Consider the following 25,067-nt stretch of genomic DNA (forward strand, 5'->3'; position numbering starts at 1 on the left):
TGGGAAAGTTGGTAATTAGCTTCCTTGATTTATTAAATTCTCTTTGTACAATGGTTAATGGTTTAGGATTCGTATTAGTTTAAGAAAATTACAGATCTATATATTTTGTATTTATTTCTCATACTATTATATGAATAAATTTTGTAACTTAAATACAACATTCTTGGCTTTCCATATTGCTTATGTGGCAATAGATAAAGATAATTATAAAATATTAACTTCTTTTAAGTTTTACGTTTTAAATTACCAATTTGGGTTTCCACACCAAACTATTTGATAATATAAAAGATCATCTAAATAACTTAACAACACAGGATATGCATATTATGTGAATTCGGAATTCACCAACAGTTCAGGTGGTCTAAACCCCTAACGTTCCCGATCCTCAAATTTTGTACCCTATACTTGTGAGTTTGATTCGCCCAAATTTGTGATTATAAAAAAATTGCTGAGGTTGGTCTTGTGACATAGAATCTGGTTTAGAAAAACGGAAGCATAAGTACTTGTGTAAGGCTATACATATGTATAGTGTCACAGTGAGGGCTATAAAATAGGGGTGGGTATACAGGTGTTGTAGAAACATACATTGCTACATCACCTTTTTTTATATAATTAAATTAAATAAATAAAAATTGATTAAATTAAATAAATAAAAGTTCATTAAGTTAAATAAATAAATAATACATTAAAATTACAAAAAATACATATAAAAATACAAATACTACTTTAAGAATCGTTTTCGCTTTCACCTTATTGTTGATCGTCTTCGTCTTCGTACTCGTCTTCAACGAGACGATTAAATAGAAACATGTTAAACCAAATCCGTATTAAGTTGATTATGTATCTCACTTGATGTGAGTTTGTGATTGTTTCGTGTTCGTTGTTCTTCGGTTGGTTCACGAAATTGAAAATTGTTCTGGAACTCCCTGATATGTAGTGTTGGTGTATTGTTTTACCATTGTCTTCTAAAATCATATTATGCAATATGATGCATGTATGCATGGTATCACTCGTTTTTGCAATCGACCATACATGACTGAGGTTTTTCACATAATGCAAACATTTTTTTAGAAACTCGAAACACCTCTCGATATCCTTTCGCGCATATTCTTTTTTTTTTCTTAAAATATTCTCTTCTTTCTTCGATCGGGTCTTGAAACGTTTTCGCGATGATCGAGTACTCCGTATATATCCCATCTCCCGGATTGTATCTTTGATGGTAGTAGGTACCGTTGGTATAAAACGGTAAGGCCGGTATGTTGCGACTGATATAATACTCTAGCATGGGCGACGATCTGAGAACGTTTATGTCGTTGTTGGACCAGGCAGAGCCAAAGAACGCCAACCAAACACAAAGGTCGTGTGAACAAGTAGTTTGAAGACTAACCGTTGAAACTCCATACTCATCACGAGGGTATTGACCTCGCCATGCGGTTGGACAATTGCCTCACTCCCAATGTATGCAATCTATACTCTCGATCATGTCGTGAAAAGAATGTTTACTTTCATGTACATCGTATATGCGACTTAGGCCATTTGGAGCTGGAATCCTCAGATAACGAGGACCATGTAATTGTGTTATTCCTATATAAATAAATAAATAAAACAATTTAAATTAAAAGCAAGTATGTTAAAAAATAATTAATTTAAACAATTTAAAAGAATTAATTAAAATAAGTAGGTTAAAAATAATTAATTTAAAACAAATTAATTTTACCGATGCAAAAGTTCTCTAAAGTATCTCGCGTCGTTTTCTCCGCCATCTTTAAATACTCGTCGTTATCGGCCGTGTTTTCGTATGCGAGGATACGTAGCGCCGAAATACACTTTTGGATGGCGGTCTATCTTAAATATCATCTTACGTCGCATTTTTGTTGAAAATACGGATACTCCCACTCCAAATCTCCACAATGCGCAAAAATAAACGTCTAGACATCCGAAAATGACGTTCAAACTTAGTGTCACCGTATCTAGGCGTGTCGTTGAAGTAGTCTTTCATCAAACTATCATTCGCATCCACACGTTCTCGAATGATATGCAATCGCCTAATGCGCGACTGAGAACTAGAGAACCATAAACTATCTTATGTGCTACGGCCCGAAATGCACTCATGATCTCACCCTCCTAGTCCGCCGTCTCTTGCATGATCTAATCTATCGTCTTTTTATTCTAAATAAATTGTTCAACCATGTTGGAAGTATTTGTTGAATCCATTTTGGTAAAGAAAGTTAGATGATATTGGTTTTTGGAGGTTGAGTTAGTATATGAAATGGTGAAAATGATTGGGTGCATGTATATTAATTTTTTTCCCCGTTGCCAACGGTCAAAACATTAATTTAATATTCTTCCAATGTTCACGGCGACAAGTTCATGCCCCCACTTATTGTGGGGGGAGGGGGTTACCGCCTTGCCACAATTTTGTGGTTTTATCGCCCCCATTACACTCTGTCTAATTCGCGCAAACATATACATCCTACAACTCTAATTATTTGACAAGAACGTTATCAGTTGGTCTCAACCACCTGTTCTACTATTATTAGAAGTTTCTTTATCTTCGCTAACACTTTTGACAAAAACGCAAAAAAAAGTACAATTTTACGAATGATTGATACCACGTCATTTTCTTATCAGCACCATGTCACTCAACTCACCAACTCTATATAACACCACAACTAAGATCCACTATTAACACTCACCAAAACCTTCAACAATGGAGGTTCCTTATCTATACATCTCCCTCATACTCTTAGCTTCATATCTCTTCACCACCCGCCTCCATCGCCAACCACCCGCCAACCGTCTTCCCAACTCTCCCTATAATCGGCCATCTCTACCTCCTCAAACGACCACTCTACCGAACCTTAGCCAAACTCTCTGCTAAATACGGCCCTGTTATCCAACTCCAGCTAGGCTTCCGCCGCGTACTTATCATCTCCTCACCTTCCGCAGCCGAACAATGCTTCACCAAACACGATATCATCTTCGCAAACCGCCCCAAGATGTTATTCGGAAAGCTCATTGGCAACAACTACACAACTCTTATTTGGTCTTCCTACGGAGACAACTGGCGCAACCTACGACGCATTGCTGCGATCGAAATCTTGTCAACTCACCGTCTCAGCGAACTCCACCACATTCGCATGGACGAAAACCGGTTTCTGATACGTAAACTAATTATGTCAGCTTCTTCCCCGGTGAATTTCAAATCGGTTTTCTACGAACTGACGTTGAATGTGTTGATGAGGATGATATCCGGGAAGCGGTATTTTAATTTCGGAGGAGATGATTGGGAACCGGAGGAAGAAGGAGAACGGTTCAGGGAGATAATGGATGAGACGTTTTTGCTTGCGGGTGCTTCGGTTACGGCTGATTACTTGCCGTTCTTGAGTTGGTTCGGCGGGAAAGGTTTTGAGAAGAAGGTGATTGCTTTGCAGGAAAGGAGGGATCAGTTCTTTCAAGAATTGATCGAGCAACTTAGAAGATCGAAAGACAACGCGAAGAAGAAGAAGAAGAAGAAGAAGAAGAAGAAGAAGATTGAAGTGTTGTTATCGTTGCAAGAATCGGAACCTGAATATTATAGCGATCAAATGATTCGAGACTTTGTGCAGGTATATTGTTAACTACCTTTTGTTATTTTATATAGATATTATTAGATTATATAAATTATAAGCTCGTTTTGTAAACATAGTCAAGTTGAAAAGTATTAATGCATATAAATACTAGTAGTTATATACTTATATATACTAAAAATTATATATATTAATTCCTACGTAATAAATTAGTCAAACTAATTTGGAGAATAAAAGGTCGTCGTTTTAATAAAAAAATAATAAATAAATTAGTCAAAAACTCAAGCTTGTGTAGTTTATAGATATAAAGCTTAAAGTTTAAGCTCAATCTCTTTATAACCAAACTAGTGGAGCTCAGACTTACTCTAATTGATTTGTCACAACTCACATCTGGTTTGATTATAAGAAGGCGGGTTTTGACTAGTGAATAAAGTATCTTATATTGGAAGTTACGAAGCCCTTTTTTTTCTTTACTTGTGGATGTGTACTCATTTGCACCATGGAACTTTTCAAAACATATTCTCTATCAAAATACGTTTTTGATCATATTCTTGAGAACTTTTGATCAGGTCTTGTTGATGGCTGGCATTGATACTACGTCCGGAACCATGGAATGGTGTTTGTCCCTTTTGCTAAACCATCCACAAGTTCTAAAAAAGGCGCAAAATGAGATTGATAGTAAAATTGGCAAAGATCGTATTGTTGATGAGTCAGATATGGTTGACCTGCCTTACATTCGTTGGATTATAAACGAGACATTACGATTATACCATGTTGTTCCTTTACTACTTCCTCACGAGTCATCACAAGATTGTATTATTGACGGTTACAACGTACCGCGTGGGACCATGTTGCTTGTTAATCAATGGGCCATACATCGTGACCCCAAGTTGTGGCCCGACCCTGAAAGGTTCAATCCTGAAAGGTTTAAAGGGCTCGAAGGAACAAGAGATGGGTTTAAGCTTATGCCATTTGGGTCTGGAAGAAGGGGATGTCCAGGGGAGGGGTTGGCGGTTCGTATACTTGGGTCTACTCTAGGTCCTGGAGTCACTATGCCCAAGGCCAAACCGTTGGTTGCCAAGTGCAAACCCCGGCTAGAGTTGCAAGATCTACTGTCCCAACTATGAGTCCGTGTTAACACCCATATATTTGAATAATTGTTAGTTGTTACACAGCAACAACAATTTATATGTTATCGTAAAGTGTGGGAGCAATAGTAGCAACAAGTTGTTGGACATTATATGGACTATTGATAATTGTTATATTCTACAAAGTTGTTTTTATTTAAGACACCTTTTATATTTTTTTTTTCAATTGTGAACTTTTTTTTACAATAGAAGTCCTCTTAAGTTGTTGGGCTTGTTATATTAAATAAAAATTTATTAGACTTGGTTACACCTTTTTATTAAAAGAAATAAAAGTTTCATATGAAAACATAAGTGACCAAATGGACGGTGGAAAATTCAACCAGGATGAGTGTCTGAATGAGGTAGTGATTAATTGGATTAGATTGATAATTTTGAGATCATGTTTTGATTTTAAGGATTAATTTTATGAATATAGGTTGTCTTAAACATAATAAATGATTATTAGACATTATAGTATTTGATCTTTTATCTATTTTTCATAACTATAAAGTTAAAAGTAAAAATGTATAAAACTAACACATATAAAGAAATTAAAGAGTTAAAAAATCTCACTTGTGATCTACTGGTAAGAAGACTTAGATTCTCCATACTCAAGTTTGATTCCCACTTATGTAATTTTGGATGGATATTAAAAATGAAATATTTGAGTCAAGTCTTACGAGGTTGTCAGTTCGGATCCCGAGCTCACCTGGGTTTTCGTCTCACTATGTTTTACGCTAGAGAGTTCTGCTCTTTTGGCGGCGCAACAACTGTCAAGTGTCAGCCGATAGTATGGTTTCCCGGAAGAACGCCAAAGCAACGTGACCCCGGTTAAGATAGTGCGATAAACTTGAAAAAAAACCCCAAAAAAGTCATCCTTGTAACCAAATTAAAGAGAAATATACTAATAAGCTATATCTGTTCAAGTGCGTTGTAACAAACCCAAAACCTTTAAAATCATGATCCAAGCAAATCCGGAGGAAAAGTAACCAACTCTATTCATTCCTAAATCCTAATTACACGTCTTATTATTATTATTATTATTATTTCCCGCCGGCGGCCATGACACAACACTCCTCTCCGATCATCTATCCCACCACCGAATCAAAACCCGAACCCGAATCAGAACACCACACTCTCCTCCCATTATCCACCTCCTCATCTCCAACCACCACCGCCGACGAAAACGCCTTCGAATCCCAACAAAAAATAATAATCGACGGCTTCGATGCAGATTTATTCTCCGACGACTCCACCACCACGCCACCGTTTTCATGGAAGAAGCTCTGGTTATTCACCGGACCCGGGTTTCTAATGAGCATCGCGTTTCTAGATCCGGGGAATCTTGAAGGGGATCTTCAGGCGGGTGCTGTAGCCGGGTACTCGTTGCTTTGGTTGCTGATGTGGGCGACTATAATGGGTCTGTTGATCCAGCTGCTGTCGGCTAGGATTGGTGTGGCTACCGGAAAACATTTGTCGGAGCTTTGTCGGGAGGAGTATCCGAATTGGGCGAGGTTGGTGTTGTGGGTTATGGCTGAGGTGGCGTTGACCGGAGCTGATATTCAGGAAGTCATTGGGAGTGCGATTGCGATTCAGATTTTGAGTAATGGGGTGCTGCCGATTTGGGCTGGGGTGGTGATTACTGCTTCTGATTGGTTAGTGTTTTGTTAAGTTTTGTTGTTACGGGTGGTGGTGTGGAAATCGGGATTAATCGGTGATTAATTGGTAATTGGTACTTGGAACTTGCAGTCGGTCAAAATCGGATCTTGGTTTTAACCGTTTAGCCCAAGTGGCCGACCCTATTTGTGAACTAGTATGTTAATGTGTGAAGTTTTTCTAAGTGATATGTTATGTTTAGGTTTAATTGTTTATGCTTGAACTATACTATCTGAACTTTAGTGAACTTTGAAGTGTTGTAAAAATCGCGATTAGGTACCGATTAATTGGAAATCGGAGGGCTGCCAATTCGATTTCACCTAATAGGTCCCTAAAATCGGTAGCGTTTGTCAAATTTACATCAAACTTTATTAAAATGATTGAGGTATTTGAAAATTTTTATATTTATGTATGTATGTATAAATGATTCGGAAACATTACATATAAAATTCCCATCCGATCAATTCCTGATTAATCGCTAGTTGGTACCCCACCGTCTGACTAGCGCTTAGCGAGTTTTACAATGTTGAATTATTCAAATATATAAATTTCAATACGATTAATCCCTTTTCATTGCTAGTCAGGACCCCACCGCCTGAGTAGCGCCTAGCGATTTTTATAACACTGTTAACAGGTTTACTAGTAATTCACGTTCTTGATTGTTTTCATAATAATGGTGAATTTATATCTACAGCTTCATGTTTTTGCTTCTTGAAAACTATGGAGTGAGGAATTTGGAAGCTGTGTTTGCAGTTCTCATCTCAACAATGGGATTATCATTCGCATGGATGTTTGCAGATGCAAAACCTAGTGGAAAAGAACTTTTAATAGGTAAAATTTTTCTAATTTCTAGTTTTTATAAGATATTAATATGTTCAATTTCTTGATTTTACTTGTAATATTACAGGTCTATTGGTACCAAAGCTGAGTTCAAGAACAATTAGGCAAGCAGTTGGTGTTGTAGGATGTGTAATAATGCCTCACAATGTATTTTTACACTCTGCATTAGTCCAATCAAGAAAAATTGACCCCAAGAAAACAGGGCGGGTCCAAGAAGCCATAAATTACTACACAATCGAGTCCTCGATCGCACTTTTCATATCTTTCATGATAAATTTATGTGTAACAACTGTTTTCGCAAAAGGGTTTCATAATACAAAACAAGCCGATAGCATAGGGCTTGTAAACGCGGGTCAGTATCTTGAAAAAATATATGGAGGAGGGTTTGTGCCCGTTTTGTACATTTGGGGTATCGGGTTATTGGCTGCGGGTCAAAGTAGTACAATCACGGGTACGTATGCGGGTCAGTTTATAATGGGCGGGTTTCTTGATCTTCGGTTGAAAAAGTGGTTGCGAGCATTAATAACTAGAAGTTGTGCTATTGTGCCGACCATGATTGTGGCACTTGTGTTTAACAAGTCAGAAGCTTCGTTGGATGTGTTGAATGAGTGGCTTAATGTTCTTCAGTCGGTTCAGATCCCGTTTGCACTTATTCCACTTTTGACATTGGTGTCAAAAGAGGAAGTTATGGGGAGTTTCAAGATTGGACCGACTTTAAAGGTGCGATCTTTGTTTGATTCTTTTGTCGATTGGGTAATATTATTGCTGTGAAAGTTAAATGGCGTTTTTGTTTTCAGTTTAGGGGTTTCCACGAGTCAAGCCTGAGCCCTTGAGTGTTTTCTAAGCTCATGACTGGCTCTTATGTTATCTATTAATTAATTTATATACATTTATAATATTTTTTATGTATAACATAATATATATTATTTGGTTATTTTATCATAATTCTATACATTATAATATTTATCATATAAATATATCAAATAAACGTAATACAAATGATGGACTTGTTTAGGATCGTAAGCCAGCTCAGGCTTGATATATGAAGCTTAGGCAGTTGGGCTCGACTCACTTTTTTATATAATTAATAATTTATATACATTTATAATGTTTTTTTATGTATATTTTAGTTATTTATCTATATAACATGATATACATTATTCGGTCAGTTTTATCATAATTTTATACATAATGATAGTTATTATATAATTATTTTTAAAAACGTTGCATAAATAATAAGCTTGTTGAGGCTCGATAGCAAGCTCTGCTCGATTCAGAGCTTTTAACGAGCTGATCTCGAGCAGCTTGGCTCGTTTACACCCCTGGTTAACAAGAAAAAAACTATAAAACATCGGTATGATATTTTTAAGTAAACATGGATCGTCAAAAGTCAAAACCTTTAGCTAAAGATGGTCAAATGGCTGAGTCGTACGGGTTGGAAATGGGCCAAAAATGTAGTTTTATGTATTGAGTCAAACGGGGCGGGTTGGTTAACCAGTCAACACTTTTTCCCCATTTCTGTAAATTTGTTATATTAATTAATGTGTTTAATATGATTAAAAACTAATATCATTAATTTTGTCATTCAGTTTCATTTTGTTATTTGTTTATATTTTTTAAATTGCAGAAAATTGCGTGGAGTGTGGCTGCCTTAGTGATGGTGATCAACGGTTACCTTTTGATTGACTTTTTTGTAGCCGAGGTAAATGGATTCTTATTTGGGTCTTTAGCCGTAACATGTACCACCGCTTATGTGGCGTTTATATTATATCTCATAAATCATGGAAATTTCCTACCATCTACATGGTTTAGCAATATATTCAATAAAGGGTATGCAAATATTTGAAAATAAATCATCAAGTCCGTTGACCCGTTTTTCAAAGTCAAAGATTGGCTTTTATTAACTTTAAACTTCAGTTTAGATGAACTGAAAGAATATGAAGAGACTGAAGTTTACACAGAGAAATGAAGATCTTGTTTACTGAATTACTGTTCATAGGTTGACCATTAACCAAAGTTGAAAGCTTTGTTATATTGTATTTGATTTGATTTTGTGTAGAATAGCGAAATATTTTGTTTACATGTTGGTAGCGAAAGTAGAGATGAATATTTGACATAGAACATTGATTCATTTGGTATATGGTTATAAACACCTTAGTTTTGTATCACTTTTGTTAGATTTAAGTAATGTAATTAGTTGTATTATGCAGGTAGGTTTGACTCTCTTGTTTATTGACTGGTTCGGGTTATGTTTGATTCGAAACGGTCAAATCAATATATTATCTATACAAAAACATGTGAAACAAACCAAACCAATTGGTGATGCCCTTAATGGTTTGGTCTTGTGTCCACCTTTTAGATCATTGGTCATTACTTATATAACAATGATATATGGCTTATTGGTTTTTGATTATTAGGCTATGCGTAGTGGAGAGGCTACAAATTGGAGCGAATTATGACACGTGGTATCGAGTCAGTAAATGGTGAGAATTTGTTTTTAGGATGTAATGGTGTAAGGGCTACAAACTGGGCCCATAGTATTTTTTTTATTATTTTCTTTTTATAATTAAACTAAACAAATAAAAACCAATTTATTTAAATAATTAAATAAAAATGCATTAAAATTAAAAAAAAATACAAAAAAATACATAACTAAAAATTAAAAAAATACATAACTAAAAAAAAACTAATATCCATAATATTCGAGCATTTTTTCTATTCGTTGTCGTTGCAACTTGCAATAATGCGGCCTCTTAATGTGTCCCGGCCGCTTTGAGGGATTCGTATTCTTTACACATTTCCCGCAGTTTCAACATAGCGACAATATTTTCGTGTTGTTTGTTGTTTTCTCTCATGCATTGTTGAGTTCCTCGGCAAACTTTTCGTGGTTTTTGATGATTTCTCTTATGGTAGCGGTGAGTTTCATGGAATTCGGTTGGTTCAGGTTGTTTCTAGGATTCATTTTGCTAGATTTTTTGAAAATTTCAGTATGAATTGTGTATGAAATGGAGAAAGAAGGTGTATGTTTATATATATATATATATGTTGTTTTAATTAATTTTTTAAATTAAATATTATTATTTTTAAACAAACTTGGGAGACAACAACCCTCCGCCCCCGCCCCTTTTCGCCCAAAAATCGCCACGGGGGGGGGGGGGGGGTTGTTTCAACCCCTTTTCGCCCCACCTCACACCCCACTACGCGTACGTCGTTTCCTGTTGTGTCAAAATATGTTGAATAATGTGTAAGTGAAAATTGTTGGTTAGGCTATGTGTAGTGGATGAGCTACAATTGGGGGCGAATTGTGACACGTGGCGCCCAGTCAGCAAAGGGGACGAATTTGTTTTTGGGGTGTAATGGTGTAGGGGCTACAAGTTGGGCCCACAGTATCTTTTTTTATTATTTTCTTTTTATAATTAAACTAATCAAATAAAAACCAATTTCTTCAAATAATTAAATAAAAATGCATTAAAATTAAAAAGAAATACAAAAAAATAATTAACTAAAAATATAAAAAAACATATAGCTCGGTTGGCATACATGTTTAGGTTCGGGTCGAGAAATTGAAACAGATAGCTCGGTTGAGGTTCACCGGGTTTCATTGTAAGATCACATTCGGTTGGTTTTGCGAACCATGGTGTTGACCGAAATGAGGGAATAGGTGGTTCGGTAGGTTCGGGTTATTTCTAGGATTCATTTTGCATACACATATATACACACACAACATATATACATATACATACACACACACACAACATATATACATACATATATATATATATATCACACAACACACACACACACACACACACACACACACACACACACACACACATATATATATATATATATATATATATATATATATATATATATATATATGTCACACCCCACTTTAGGGCCTAGGCGTGTGACCACAAGTTGGTACCTGTTTTGTAAATAAATCAGAGTTGCGGGTTTAAATTCAGCGGAAGTCTTTAATAAAATATTATTACTTTGAAAACTTATTAAAAAGTCGGGTTTAAATACCCGTTCAATGTTTATAATACATTTCTTTAGAAAACATAAATCTTTGTAATATTTTGAATTAAAATATCTGAGCCATCAGATAGCATCTAATGACTATAACTCCAATCTTCCATTTCATCTTGCTTGTATGTTCTAACATTTCTTGTTTCCCTGTAACATGGGGGAAAAATACGTCAACACAAAGCTGGTGAATAACGCTGACTCTAAAATCTCTTTTTCAGTACCTTTGTGAAACCAACAATAATACCTTTGTGACTACTCATTAGGCACCCAACTAAACTGGGATCAAATTACCCCAAGTACCATGTACAATTAATTATATACACAATATCATTTCTCTGAACAGTCCCGTAGACCTTCAGAGGCATGTTGATGATATGCATGGCCTCGGGGAAATGCCGAATCACCATGTATGTTTGGATCCAGACACATGTATACTCTTAATCAGAGTGTCCATTTCTTATTATTGTACACAAAGTTTTTAAACATTCAGACTCATTATAAAATGTTTGGGGCGTATTCACCTTGTCTGTTTATAATCAGTTTCTTTTACTGATTCTTGTTTTTTGATTCTTCTTCTTGTTTAGTTACCTCGGACCTATAGTACGAGAATAACATCTTGTATAAATAACTAGATCAGCGATCTAGCTTTAGACCTTTAGTCTATTTCGTTAGCTTTTAACCTTGATAAAAACATTTGTTTATAAAACATTTGGACCTTTAGTCCTCTTGTTTATTCACCAATTATATTGCTCGTTTCTTCTTCAGGAAGAAACATTTATATTGAGTTCTTTCTTCAAGAAGAAACATTAATCAAACTATATTCTTTGAATATCATATTTCTTAATAATAAAGAAATACTATTTATTATACCCCTGGTATATAATTGCTTATGTTTCTTAGTCAAGAAGAAACTATATTTTTACTATAACATTTGCTTAAGAAAAGTTATATAACTCTTAATCATAATCAAGGTTCAGCTATACTTTCGACTATGGTCTAAGCCATTTATAATAATAAAATAATAACTTAGTCAGAACCCCTTATCTCATACGGGTATTCGGAGTTAGATATTCCTAAGTTTATACGGGCGGCGCTTCTATTCTATGCACGTTTATCGAGACGTTCTTGATCCACCTTTTCTTGGTACTCCAATCGAGACAATGTTCGATCGCCGGGTCGTGCACGTACTTCGAGACGGAATGTCGGGTTTCATGAGTGGTACGCACTTAGAGAAAACATCGGGTATTTGACACGGATTACGATGTGATAATGATTGTCGGATCGGTGGAACGCAAAACGGTGTTCGGCACGCAAACCGAGATAGAGAGAGTGGCTGTGGTGTGTGTGAAATGAGCCGGATCCCTCCCCTTTTATAGCCATTTTTGTGTCCCATCGCGGTACGCGATGGGCACATTTTTCAACACCGTCGCGTACCGCGACGAGTACCATTCTGACACGTGGTCTGACACATTCTGCCACGTGTCCTGGTATGCTGCCACGTGTCACCAGAGTGTACCTAGGACACAATATACGAGGACACGACTAATATATTTATAACGTTCCACTCAAATAGTATTTCAAGTATTATTGATTACATCTATAGCATAGCTATATCAAGGTATGTGTACAATGGTACACAATTGTGCTATTTATAACTGAAAATCCTGATGGTCAAGAGTCGCCACATCAACCATAGATGGTCAAGGATTATTTCTCTACACAGAGAACATGATGCTTCCACTTCATACAAGATATACTTTCTAGAGAGAAATATGAAGAACAATGTAAGTATAAAAATTCACTCACCCGAACTTAATTATCTCATTTATCTACTTATTGAGATTGGAACCTAGCATTTTGTTAGTGTCTTTAACATGCAAGTGAAGTAGGTTTTATATCAAGGCTTTACACCACTAAATGACTGATGAAATATGATTGAGGGCATAAATTGAGTAATTAGAATGTGTGTTATATTGAATGCCTCATCCCTTTTATATAGCCACGAAATGAGTTACAAAAGAGACATATAATCCTATATTTATAATATCCTCTAGTAAGTTATTATCTGATTGCCTTTGTATTTGACCAAAGGCTTCTTCCTCCACGTATGATGTTCCTGTCTGTCACATCCTTCTTGCCAGCCTCCATGGGTTTGTTGGAAGTGGTTGGGCATTAAATGCCTTGTTTCCTTCTCCTTTAGTAGTACGATTAGACATTAAGGGGTCTCGTTCCTCTAATGGGATTCCCTTTTGGGTTTGGGTAAAAAGATGCTATGTCAAGAAGCTGGACCTTCATGTTTGGGCCTGACTACTCCTTTGTGGATCCGGGCCCTTTTCATAGGGAGGCTCTTCATTAAGTGCATACATTACGGAGTGGAGTTGGGGAAAGATCGGGGTAAAAAGGTGCCGCTTAAGAACACCATCCTCTGGTTTCTCACGGATTATTTTCCACCGAATCTGGAGATTACTTTCCACTTTCGCACGGATTAATATTGTGTGTGGCGGACCCCTTTGGGAAGAAATAGGAAAATTTGCAGGATAAAATAGAGAATATGGGACAATGTGGTATGGCTCCCCGTGCACTAAGAATGCTACTTTGGTATTTATCGTTTGGTTCATCCATCCTTTTTAAACTCTGGCTTCAAGTTTTGTTTTCTTAGAACTCACCATGCATAAATTTGTTTCTTAAGTCGAATATATGTGGATCATTATTGGACATTGGTCGTTGTATGTCTTTCTTCCATTCGATCCGATCATCATGGTTACTTCTTCCTTTCGTGATCAGATTTATCCACTCTCAAATTATTTAAATTCCAGTTAGTGACAATGGTAATTCTTTTCATAAATAAAACATTACATTTTTTTTGAACAACCAAATACATTATTATTTGCAAACCACTTATAGTGGGGATTAAACCCATGACCACCACTTTGAAACTAAACATTACCGCTATTTTATTTTATTTACATATAAAAATCAAAAAAACAGGTTACATTTAATGCACACCATCGTTTTCATTTTCAAGTTCATATATACTTCAATGCCTGGAAAAGATAGAGAGTATATAAGTGATTTACGTGCATAATTGTACAAAAGATAAGAAAGCTCACATGGATGGTGACATATTATTGGTAACTTTAGTTTTATATTTAATAACAAGTTATATCTTATACACGTCTTGTACTAGTTTTGTATGTAACTTTTAAAATGACATATTAGTCAATACACAAAATGTATTTGCGTTGATCTGTCTATTTAACCCAATTAATTAAACAGGTTAACATGTCAACTTGGTTAATATTTTCACAACTTCATACGTGTCACCCGTTCTGATAAATGACTTATATCTATGAATGATTCAAGTCGCGAGCACGGGTAAAGATATATGTTTTTTATACAAATAAATATACGGGTCATGTCCGAATAAACAATATAACCTATCTATCCAATGCCTCTATTGTGGCCTGATTTCCATTTTACGAAGATATCAAATTTAGTTTTAACTGGTCTCGGTTTATGGGGGTGTCTTTTATGATGATGCTACTTTGGTTCGTATTGTGTAGTTCATCCATTCATTTTGAGGTCAAACTTCAAGGTTCGTTTTCTTATAACTCCCCATGTATGACTTTTGTTTCTTAGATCGAATACATGTGAATCATTGGTCGTTGTATATATGGTCAATTCTTATTTCTTGGTCCGCCTTATCAACTCTCAAATCATTTAAATTCTAGCTAGTAACAATGATATTTCATTACATAAATAAGCTATTACATTTTTTTTAATTGTAACATACCACCATGCTATTTTATTTACATGAGGAAATTAAAGTAAAATAAAAATACAGGTTACATGTGAACACATCTTTTTCAAGTTTGTACCTCAATGCTTAGAAAAGACAAAAAGAAGTTGCAGTGATGTACGTTCATAACCGTCCAAAAGATAATAAAAAGCTCACTTGACGGATAGCAACATACCATTTTAGTGTTACACCAAATTATAAAATCATATATTATATGTTTGTAGTGTACTAGTTAATTAAACAAGGTCCACCCGTCAACTTATTAATATGTTTACAACTTATTACTTCCCGACTATCTCTTTAACATGTATAGATAAAAACGTTAAACAAAAAGGCAAAAAGGTTAAAGCATGTATACGACTACGCGTTAAGATTTTTTGATACGAATTAACATATGGTACCCAATTTCTGACCTCTTGCATTGCATTACCAATTACCATAACAAAAAGATTATTATTCTCCATGTGATTCTCATCCAGCATGAAAATCGTATGAGTTTCCGTTCAGAATAAACATCATTAATTTATCATGGGACGACCATTTGCCTTCATCGTGACTACGCATCATAGAATTCATGGGGCCCACATACTGCCACGGTGGACAAACTTCTCCACCACGCATCAAAATATCATTCCATATATTGCATGCACTCTCTCTCTTAAACGCTCCTTTCTCTCTCTAAATTCTTAAACAACCAATCAATAATATTCTTCTTTATATAACCCCATTCCACTTCACCTCCCCAAAAATCAGCACACACACAAACAAACCAACCAACAAACAACCAAACGTTCGAATCATCAAACGTTCCTCAAATCCCAAAACCCTAGTAAAATAAAACTAAAACCTCGTATTCCACAAACCCACTGTCTTATTATTATTATTTCATATTTCAGTCCATTAATGGACCATCGAAGAAACACCCAGATGATGCAGTTTCCGACGTACCACCACCCCGCCGGAAACGGCGTTCCGTTGCCGTCATTCCCGCCGGATTTTATTTCCGACGGCCCGTATTTATCGGAAAACACTAATCTTTCTCATTTTACTCGTTTTACTCATTTACCACCTCCGCTTGACGCCGATCAGAGCTTATCTAACGTCTTTTCGTTGCTTAATCTTTCTCCGGCGAGTTATAACGCCAACCCACCGCCGTTTTCCGGTCAAATCGGTTCTTTCTCCGGCGCCGGAGAGGGTTTTGTTCACCCGATGAACAGCCCTAGAAGAATAATGCATTCTGATTTGGGCGTTCAACGGTGGTCTGACGACGTCTTTGACTTTGACCGAAAGTCCAACAAAACCCTAAATTTCACACAACATTTTGAACAAATTACTGGTAACAAAATGAAATTTCATAAACCAGATGATTATGAACAATATGAGCAATATAATCCTTGTAGCAGTAGCAGCCAATTTCAAAATCAGAGTCAAAGTCAAAGTCAAAATAACGAGGTTACTTGGTGTTTTAAGAGATTAAGGGGTAGGATTTACACAATGGCTAAAGATCAAAATGGGTTTAGGATATTACAAGCTATGTTTGAAAACCCAACATTGGACGAGGTGGAGTTTGTTTTGTCCGAGGTTGTTGGTGTGGTTTCTGATTTGATGAAGGATCAATTTGGGAATTATTTGGTTCAAAAACTTGTTGCTCTGTGTAATGATGATCAGAAGATGCAGTTAATTCTATCCCTGGTTAAAGATATTATTCTTGTGTGTATGAATCCACATGGGTATGTCATGTTATAATTATTATTTAATTGATTTGAAGAGCATATGTTTATTTGTGTGTTATTGGTGGTTTTATAGGACAAGATCAGTACAAAAGTTGTTGGAGAATTTGCAAGATACAAATCAGGTGAAGTTAGTAATTAAAGCTTTACATCGCGGTGCAACCATGTTGGCGGTCGACCCGAACGGACATCATGTCATACAATTTTGTCTGGTTAATTTCCCGACCGAAGTTAACATGGTACGATGTTCTCTACCATTATTTTTATTAATTTTTATGCGGTTGGTAGAGAGATGAAATTGCTGATTTATTAGTATTATTTTGTGATTGTTATGTAATATTATTTATCTAGAGCTCTAAATGCAAGTTTTATTGAGTTAATTGAAGCCAAATTTGGCTTGAGGTACCAAACACCTTATTAATGTGAATCTTCATGTTTTTCTGGAACACTTCTATTGTACATATCAAGGAACATTTTAATGACGATTTTGGTAAGTATTAAGGAACATTTTAAGTTTGTGATAGATAATGTTAATGTTATTACCTTTGACAGCCGATTCTCACTGAAATCGCCAACGAGTGCTACAAAATAGCAACTGATAGAAGCGGCTGCTGTGTTCTACAAGCGTGTGTGGAACACACGCGTGGAGAAGTTAGAACGCGTATACTTGCTGAAATTATGGCCAATTCGGTTCACCTAGCCGAAGATCCTTTCGGGTTTGTTTCTAAATAAAATTTAAAAAAAAGCTAGTTATTAATTTATCTTTATGGGTTTTCAGCTTTTCATTAACTGTTTACTTTTTATTCAGTAATTATGTTTTGCAACACATGGTGGGTCTGAATATACCAGAATTAACTGCACTTCTAGTGAGGCAACTACAAGGGAATTTTGCAACTTTGTCATGCAATAAGTATGGTAGTAATGTTGTGGAGAAATGTTTGAATGAATCCGGAGAAGGTGTATCTACGCGAATCGTTTTGGAACTTGTTAGAAGCCCTAATTCATCGTCGCTTTTAGTGGACCTGTACGCAAATTTTGTTATCCAGTCAGCACTTAAAGTTTCCAAGGTTAGTAAATATTTTCAATTACTTATAATATTTTTATACTAATACTAAAGTTTTTGATTTATGAAATGATGTTTGATGTTGTTGATGGTAAGCAGGGTTATGCACATGAGTGTCTATGTGGCTTGATTTCCAAGAACATGTGGTCTATGCAAACCAATCTTTATGGTAAAAAGATACTTGGGAGATTCAACAAAAAGAAGGTTAATTTTGTCTAAGCTGGAGACTACAGTGGGTAATTTGAAAGTTTAGTTTGTGAATATATGTTTTTACTTCACAAATGTAGCAATTGATGTCTGTCATATGTTGTCTCTTGAATTTATGTTCTTCTTTACTTGAACCTTCAACGTTGACGTTTGGAATTACTTTTGGCCATTGTGTTATGAAGTTGTTAAGACATTGGAAGTTAGTGATTATATATGTGGTGTATTAACTTTTTTAGAAATCTTCTTTTGTTTAAACTTTGAATCATGGATGAATTATATGTCCATAATAGTGTCCACGATACATAGTATTAACTGCCATCAAATCAACGATCGAAATTACAGCCGACGTTTCAGGATTACTATGCATAATTATTCTGGATTACACCACACTACATGTTCGTGTGGAATAATTGGGTCCCGAGGTGGTAAGAATCTTGGCTTCGGGAATTGAGTTGGAGAGGATACTAGTAATGGCGTTGTTGGCCAAGAGAAACATCGATGTGGCTTCATTATCTTCTACGGTTTGTAGGGATATGGAGCAGACGGTTGAAAGCCTTCTCATGTCCCACGGGTTTGCACAATTGGTATGGCAGGCGATTTCATCATGGTGTAAGACTCTAGGCATCTTTGCTTTCGATGTTCATGATCTTTTGGATTTGCATAAATACACTAAATTTCTAAAGCGTAAAGCGAATGTATTTTATGTCATTTGTTTAGGGTCGGTTTGGTGCCTATGAAGACAAGAAATGATATGGTGTTATATGGTGTTTAACGGCAAATGGTGGAAAGCATAGTGGGTGAAATCAAGTTGCTTAGTTACCTTTGGATAAAAAAGTAGGTCGGGTGTCCAAAGCGTAAAGTGAAGGTATTTTATGTCATTTGTTTAGGGTTGGTTTGGTGCCTATGAAGACAAGAAATGATACGGTGTTATATGGTGTTTAATGACAAAGAGATGATGTTGATCATAAAACCTTACAACATGCTAAAACTTGACAAAGCATGTCAAGAATATTAATGTTCACTTAGGAGTTTTTGGCGCATGATGGTAACACCAATCTCACCCCCTCTCTTGACTTTCTTGAACTTCACTTTGTTGATATGACACAATTAGCCTTCAACTTCCTTTTTCTAAGTGTTCAACATCAAAGTCGAGTTTAGTCAACTTTGAATAATTTGATATAAAGTAAATGAAGTCGAGAATTTCATCAATTATATAAAGTAATAACCATTATTAATATAATATTACAATGTAAATTGAGAAGCTAAACATTAACTATGAACTTATTTCATGTAAGAAGCTGAGTATGGATAGGAAGGTCAAAACTGTTAAAAATATGAAGTATTTTTTATTATTTTCAATTTATATCCAAAAGTATGATTGTGTTTATATGTTGTTTTTTTGTCTTTTGCATATGGGCTTATTCGGTGAGTTATGGGCTTGGATGCAAGTGAGAGAGTTATGGGCTTGTAGTGTTCGTGGACTTATGGAAAGTGTTTGTGGGCTTAAAGAGGCAGATATACAGATTTTACGAATTATCATTGAGTCTAGCTTTATCATCTTGTTCATCACTGTCTTGATCGTCAACGTCTCAATCACCATGGTTTTGATCTCAATCTAGCCTGTGTTATGTCAAAGTCTTCAAGAATAATGTACACCACAACTATCATCAATCGTTAACTATCGGGTTTTATCTCTTATAATCACATCTGATTTAGGGCTTCTTTATGTTGATAGTTCTTGTCTAAAACTCTTTTGTGGTTCTGATGGTATTAGTATGTTTGACCAGATGTTGTTTTAAGTCTGAATCTGTTGTTCGTTTGATTTAGTTTTGTGACTGTTCCAACTCTTGTATTGTTCTTTGGTTAAACAATTGTGATTTGGATTTAATAAGATATGATTCGATGTTTGTGACACTCTTAAGGGCATTTCGACCCACCCTTGGAATTCTTCATGTCCCTATAACATGGGCATTCATCCTTATTCCCATAAGTACCGGAAGGTACACAATGACACTTTTCACAACATATACCGCAATACTTTAAGCATCTATCATGCAACCCTGACTTCGAACATCTCACTGCGCACTTCGAATCACAAGAGCCTACAAACACACAATCCAATTTACGAACTACATAATTCATGAAGTACAAGAATCAAATGCATAAATGGTATTAATGAAATCGAAGGTAAAGAATCAATGGGTTTGTTAGAATCACATCCAAGAGGGTTTCTTATTCAAAATACACTAACCTAAGTTATAGCAAGTTATGTTGAGTTTCTCAACCCTTGTCTTGAGAAGTTTTATCATAAAGGGAAAACAAGATATGATAGTTGGGCAAACACTCCCCTCTAGGTGTGCTCTAGATAACATAGTTTTCGATATGCCTGATTCTAAGGAGCGAGGATTTTGATTACCAAGACTTTACTATTTAGAGGAGAAAATGACTATGTCTTGAACTTTATCAAGCTTACGCCCAGGCCAATACCACGGCCTTGATTATCAACTAATGGATAGTTGAAATTGAAACCATTTAAGTTGAGAGCCATGATATTGGCACCTAGTAAACGAGAGTTATTGAACCTAGTATGTTGGAACTTGGAAGATAAAGCGGCCAAAATAATCATGAGAAAAAAATGAAAAATGATTAGTAAATTGGTTAACTTTGAATATTACTTGAATCAGCCAAGGTGTATGGAAGGAAAACAAGTGCTATTAGCATAAATACCGCAACAAAAAGCTTCAACTTTTTATTTTCCTTAGAATTAAATGAAATAAAATAATAAAAGTTGTAGGATTTCTTCTTTTGGGTGAGGTGGTATGTGTGTGGGTGTTTGATTTACAAAGAAAGAGACAATATTTATACCCCTCAAAAGGTTGACAAAAAGTTAATTTAAACTTAAAGATCAATAGTAAATATTTTTCTTCACGTCTCAAAATAAATAATCATTTAACCGAATATATATGTAATAAAATTATTGATATTGATTAAATAGAATTTAATAAGAAACATTCAGATTAAATAGTCATTCTAATTAATATATGTAATTATTAGAAATAGACAAAGAGTTGCATGTAATTTTTTTTGAAAGGACGATTTTATTAAAACAAAAAGAAAGACCACTTACAAGAGCAAGTAGCGCAACAAAGAAACAAAAACAAAACAAATACAACAAATCAAACCGTCAATTATAATGGAAAATTAACGAAATTGAATTTGCACCATGTAACTATTAGAAGAGGGAAGTTTCATAAAATAGTTACTAAGTTTTAAAATTGTTTTAATTAGGTCATTCAAGATTAAAATGTGTTTCAAATAACTCATTCAACTTTTTTGTTTTATTAAATTAAATGTTTTAACATATATTTTTTAGTATTTTTCTTAGAGTTGCTCCGTTATCATTTATCGAAAGTGTTTTTCTTTTTTTCAATGTCGAAAAGAAATCAAATACAACTATAGTATGGTGTTTAAATAATCTTATGAGTGGTAGGAAACGATCAATGCTATTCATTCGTAGAATCAATAGTGACTTGTGAGCGAACCACATCACAAATATGAACTTTAAAAGAGCGAAGGGTAGATAGGAAAATTGAGCCAATTTTGACTTTTTAAGATTCAAATGCAAGGTAGCGTTTGATAAGTAAAAATGAGAAGGGGGAATAGAATGAGTCATTGTGAGAGAATAAAAAAGAAGTGTTAGTTGGTCAATAGAATTGAATCAATGATTACATAATGAATCTCATTCTACCAAATCCATTCCTTCAAATCCTTCTTGTTTTTCATTTCATTCTTTTTTCACATTACTCTCTAAATAACACTACCGCCTCCACCACCACCGTCAACGCCACAACACCACCACCTGACCACCACTGCCACCATCACTGTCACCGCCATACCACCATCGCCACCATCACTGTTGATGCCTAACCACCATCGCCATCACCATCGCCGGCACGACCATTGCCATCGCAAATTTTTTATTTTTTGTTATGAGTATTTTTATCAATTCTATTTCATTCATACGTTTTTTTATTACTATTTTTGCTAACAAACAAAATAAAATAATAATTTATTTTAATCTTATAGGTTAACCAAACATAACAAATGAATTATAATGAGTTATTTCATTCACATGTCCTTTTGATTCCTTCTTCAATCTCATTCCTCCTTCATATAATTACTCCCAACCAGATATACCCTAAATTTCTCATTTGTTTAAAAAAATTTATAGAGTTAGTTTCTTTCAAAAACTTCACCATATAATCATGCTTGTTTTTGGTTTTTCTTTTTTTTTTTTTTCAAAACAGAATTTTTTAGCATGATGTTTTAAAATTTCACATATGGTGTTTTAACTTTTTCGTCATGGCGACACAAATTCAAACACGTTCTAGATTGGTCATCGTTTTACACATTGGCACCAAACTTAAGCATGATGTGGAAGGTGGTGGGCCGCCTTTCAAACTCATCTTCACATGCATTAGTGTATTGTCGAATGTTACAGTGGCACCTCCTATCGACAATGGTGTGTTGGGATTGTGATTGGGTGATCTGGCATGCCTTTCACGTCCCACCACACTTAGTCTTAAGGGTGGACCTAAATGTCCTTAAGAGTATTTGATACCAATGTGTTGAGTGTTACTCCTCAAATGATGAGAATTTAAGATATTGACTTATGAGTAATATCGGAGAATGTTTGAGTCTGTAACTATAAAAAAATGCATATAACTTAAAAGATAAATTAAGTTGTCAACTTAGATGGTGGTCCCCATGTAATCCTGTGAATTGAACTCGGACGTAAACTCGAGTTACATTTTAGATAACTAATAACCTCGACAATACTCGATTACATGGTTAGAGATTTTTTTCCTGAACGACTACATGTTCCACTAGATATTTTGATTGTCGTGACTCCGACTCTATTATTTATAACCCAAATTCTTTCTAAAATATTATTTTCGTCACATATTTTAAGATGTTTTTCATTAATACCTTTTACCTACAAGATAAAAGAATAATAAAAAAGTAAAATTAAATTTAATTAAGTATAGTTGGTACAAAATGGCCAGCCTACTAGCTCAGGCCCAAATTTAGCAGCCTATTATTATTACATTGGGCCTGAATAATCCAGGTCCGTTGTCCTTCATAGAGCCGAACCCGAACCGGACCCGAAATAAAAATCCGGAACCAGTTTTTTAATACCCGGGTTTTGAATACCCGAACCCATACCCGACCCTACCCGTAAGGTACGGATAGGGTAGGCATTTTGGTACTAAAACCCGAACCCGAACCGGACCCGATTTGTACCCGGTAATACCCGAAAACCCGAACCCGTTCCGTACCCGGAACAGGGTTTTTCCGATACCCGAAACCGGGCATTTCAAATACCCGATGTATACCCGAAAAAATACCCCTAAAAAGTGCAACATTTTAAAAAATCCAATCTATACCCGAAAAATACCCGGAAGAAAGCTCGAAAAAAGCCGGAAAAAACCCACATATAGGGTTTTTTCAATACCCGAAAATAGGGTATTCAAATACCCGGTTTTAAAATACCCGGTTCTATACCCGACCCGAACCCGATCATAGGGTATGGTTTTTAAAGATAATGCCCGGACCCCCGGTTTTTACCAATACCCGATTTTCCAATACCCGGTCATACCCGAACCCGGTTCCATACCCGAACCCGAGTATTTAAAAAACCCGATTTATGCACCTCTAGTCCTTCAAACGCAAAAGTCAAAACCCACAACAAATACTTTTGAAAGACTGAAGTCTTCTTCATGATTCAGGTTCGATTTCCTACAAACAAAATATTGTCTAAATTACTGAAAGCTTAGCCTACTACTTATGAATTGTTCAGCAGGAAGTTTGTTTATTAATTAAATAAAATAAACGAATAAACATAAACAAAACTAATTGTTCATGTATGTTCTAAAGTGTGCATTTATGTTCTACTTTTCAATTTAATTATGTTCGTTCTTTTATAATCGTTTATGTTCTTTAGTTTACTTTGTTTAAGTTTTATAATAAGCGGACAAGAAAAGATGCATTATCTTAGCAAATGAACACATACAACAAAACCACCTTCATTTATCAATTGTTTGTTTGACTAAGGTTAAATGAACGAACATAATCTTTACCGGCCCGAGTACTAAAAAATTTTCTAAATGCTAAAACTATTTGATGAGCTTCAAAAGTATTTAGAAATTATTTTTGATGATTAACCAAATCTCAAAGATGTATTTATATGTGATATTATATATTTATATCAATATCAATATATGTGATCTTTTATTAAAAATAAGCAAATCGTGTTAAGCATTAATTTTATTGGTTATTGGCGTACTAGAATGTTGATTTATTTTGTTTATTTGGAGATAAAATAAGATGGGACATTACGTATCAATTTAACTTAGACTATTGTATTCAATTATTTTAATAATACTAAAATAAGTTATTTTAATCAAGAATCTCAAAATAGAATCTATCTGAAATAGCATCCAAGGACATATCGTTTGAATGCTAAACTTTAAAGTCAAAAGTGTCTTTTTTTTAAAGGACAAAATCTTGAAAATGAGTTCATGTTTTTCTTATATTAGCTAGTTATAGTATAACTTTATTTCTTGATCAAGTTAATTTGGAAAAATTATATGAATAATTAGATTGTATATATTAATTACAAATTTTACTGATGATGACGGATGTCGGATCCATAATAACGGATCATCCAGACACGCACTCCGGTCAAACACCACAAAGGTACAACACTAAAGGAACTGATTCGGATTTAGACCTATAGTCGCAATGATCTGAATCTGACTGAATAGACGGAAAGACATTCGGATCCGGGTTTCTCCTCAGTCAACCGTTGGAAAGAACAACACCCAAGAGGTTGACAACTTAAAGTTCCAACAAAGGTAATTTCCCAGACAAGACCTTGGAAAAATACAACAATTCATGAAAGAAGAACGTTTTCAGCACGAAAAAAGAACATGAATAGTAATCATATCAGATACCATCAAAGGGCAAGCAGTCAATACACTC

At 35.1% G+C, this 25,067-nt stretch overlaps 2 protein-coding genes and 2 pseudogenes across 4 annotated transcripts; 3 read left to right on the forward strand and 1 right to left on the reverse strand.

The window, feature by feature from the left end:
- The first annotated feature begins 2,438 nt into the window (after nt 1–2,438).
- LOC143581117 (cytochrome P450 81Q32-like) lies at nt 2,439–4,697 on the forward strand (annotated as a pseudogene). Its single transcript, XR_013143779.1, has 2 exons — nt 2,439–3,608; nt 4,139–4,697. The product of XR_013143779.1 is annotated as a cytochrome P450 81Q32-like (transcript).
- Nucleotides 4,698–5,610: 913 nt separating this feature from the next.
- On the forward strand, nt 5,611–9,107 carry LOC143581101 (metal transporter Nramp2-like). Its single transcript, XM_077063965.1, has 4 exons — nt 5,611–6,351; nt 7,047–7,183; nt 7,260–7,912; nt 8,820–9,107. The coding sequence occupies exons 1-4, from the start codon at nt 5,759–5,761 to the stop codon at nt 9,036–9,038; spliced, it is 1,602 nt and encodes a 533-aa protein (XP_076920080.1). The 5' UTR covers nt 5,611–5,758; the 3' UTR covers nt 9,039–9,107.
- Nucleotides 9,108–15,464: 6,357 nt separating this feature from the next.
- Nucleotides 15,465–17,862, forward strand: LOC143581109 (pumilio homolog 12-like). The gene is made up of 4 exons (XM_077063970.1): nt 15,465–16,753; nt 16,830–16,992; nt 17,306–17,469; nt 17,562–17,862. The coding sequence occupies exons 1-4, from the start codon at nt 15,927–15,929 to the stop codon at nt 17,860–17,862; spliced, it is 1,455 nt and encodes a 484-aa protein (XP_076920085.1). The 5' UTR covers nt 15,465–15,926.
- Nucleotides 17,863–19,223: 1,361 nt separating this feature from the next.
- On the reverse strand, nt 19,224–20,884 carry LOC143581118 (peamaclein pseudogene; annotated as a pseudogene). The gene is made up of 2 exons (XR_013143780.1): nt 19,939–20,884; nt 19,224–19,321 (listed from the first exon to the last, which is right to left on the reverse strand). The product of XR_013143780.1 is annotated as a peamaclein pseudogene (transcript).
- Between the last annotated feature and the right edge of the window lie 4,183 nt (nt 20,885–25,067).

The sequence above is a fragment of the Bidens hawaiensis genome, unplaced genomic scaffold (assembly GCF_021521415.1).
Source record: "Bidens hawaiensis isolate Kalapana, Puna unplaced genomic scaffold, B.hawaiensis_p1.1 tig00030808_1, whole genome shotgun sequence".
In the NCBI taxonomy this organism is placed as follows: domain Eukaryota; kingdom Viridiplantae; phylum Streptophyta; class Magnoliopsida; order Asterales; family Asteraceae; genus Bidens; species Bidens hawaiensis.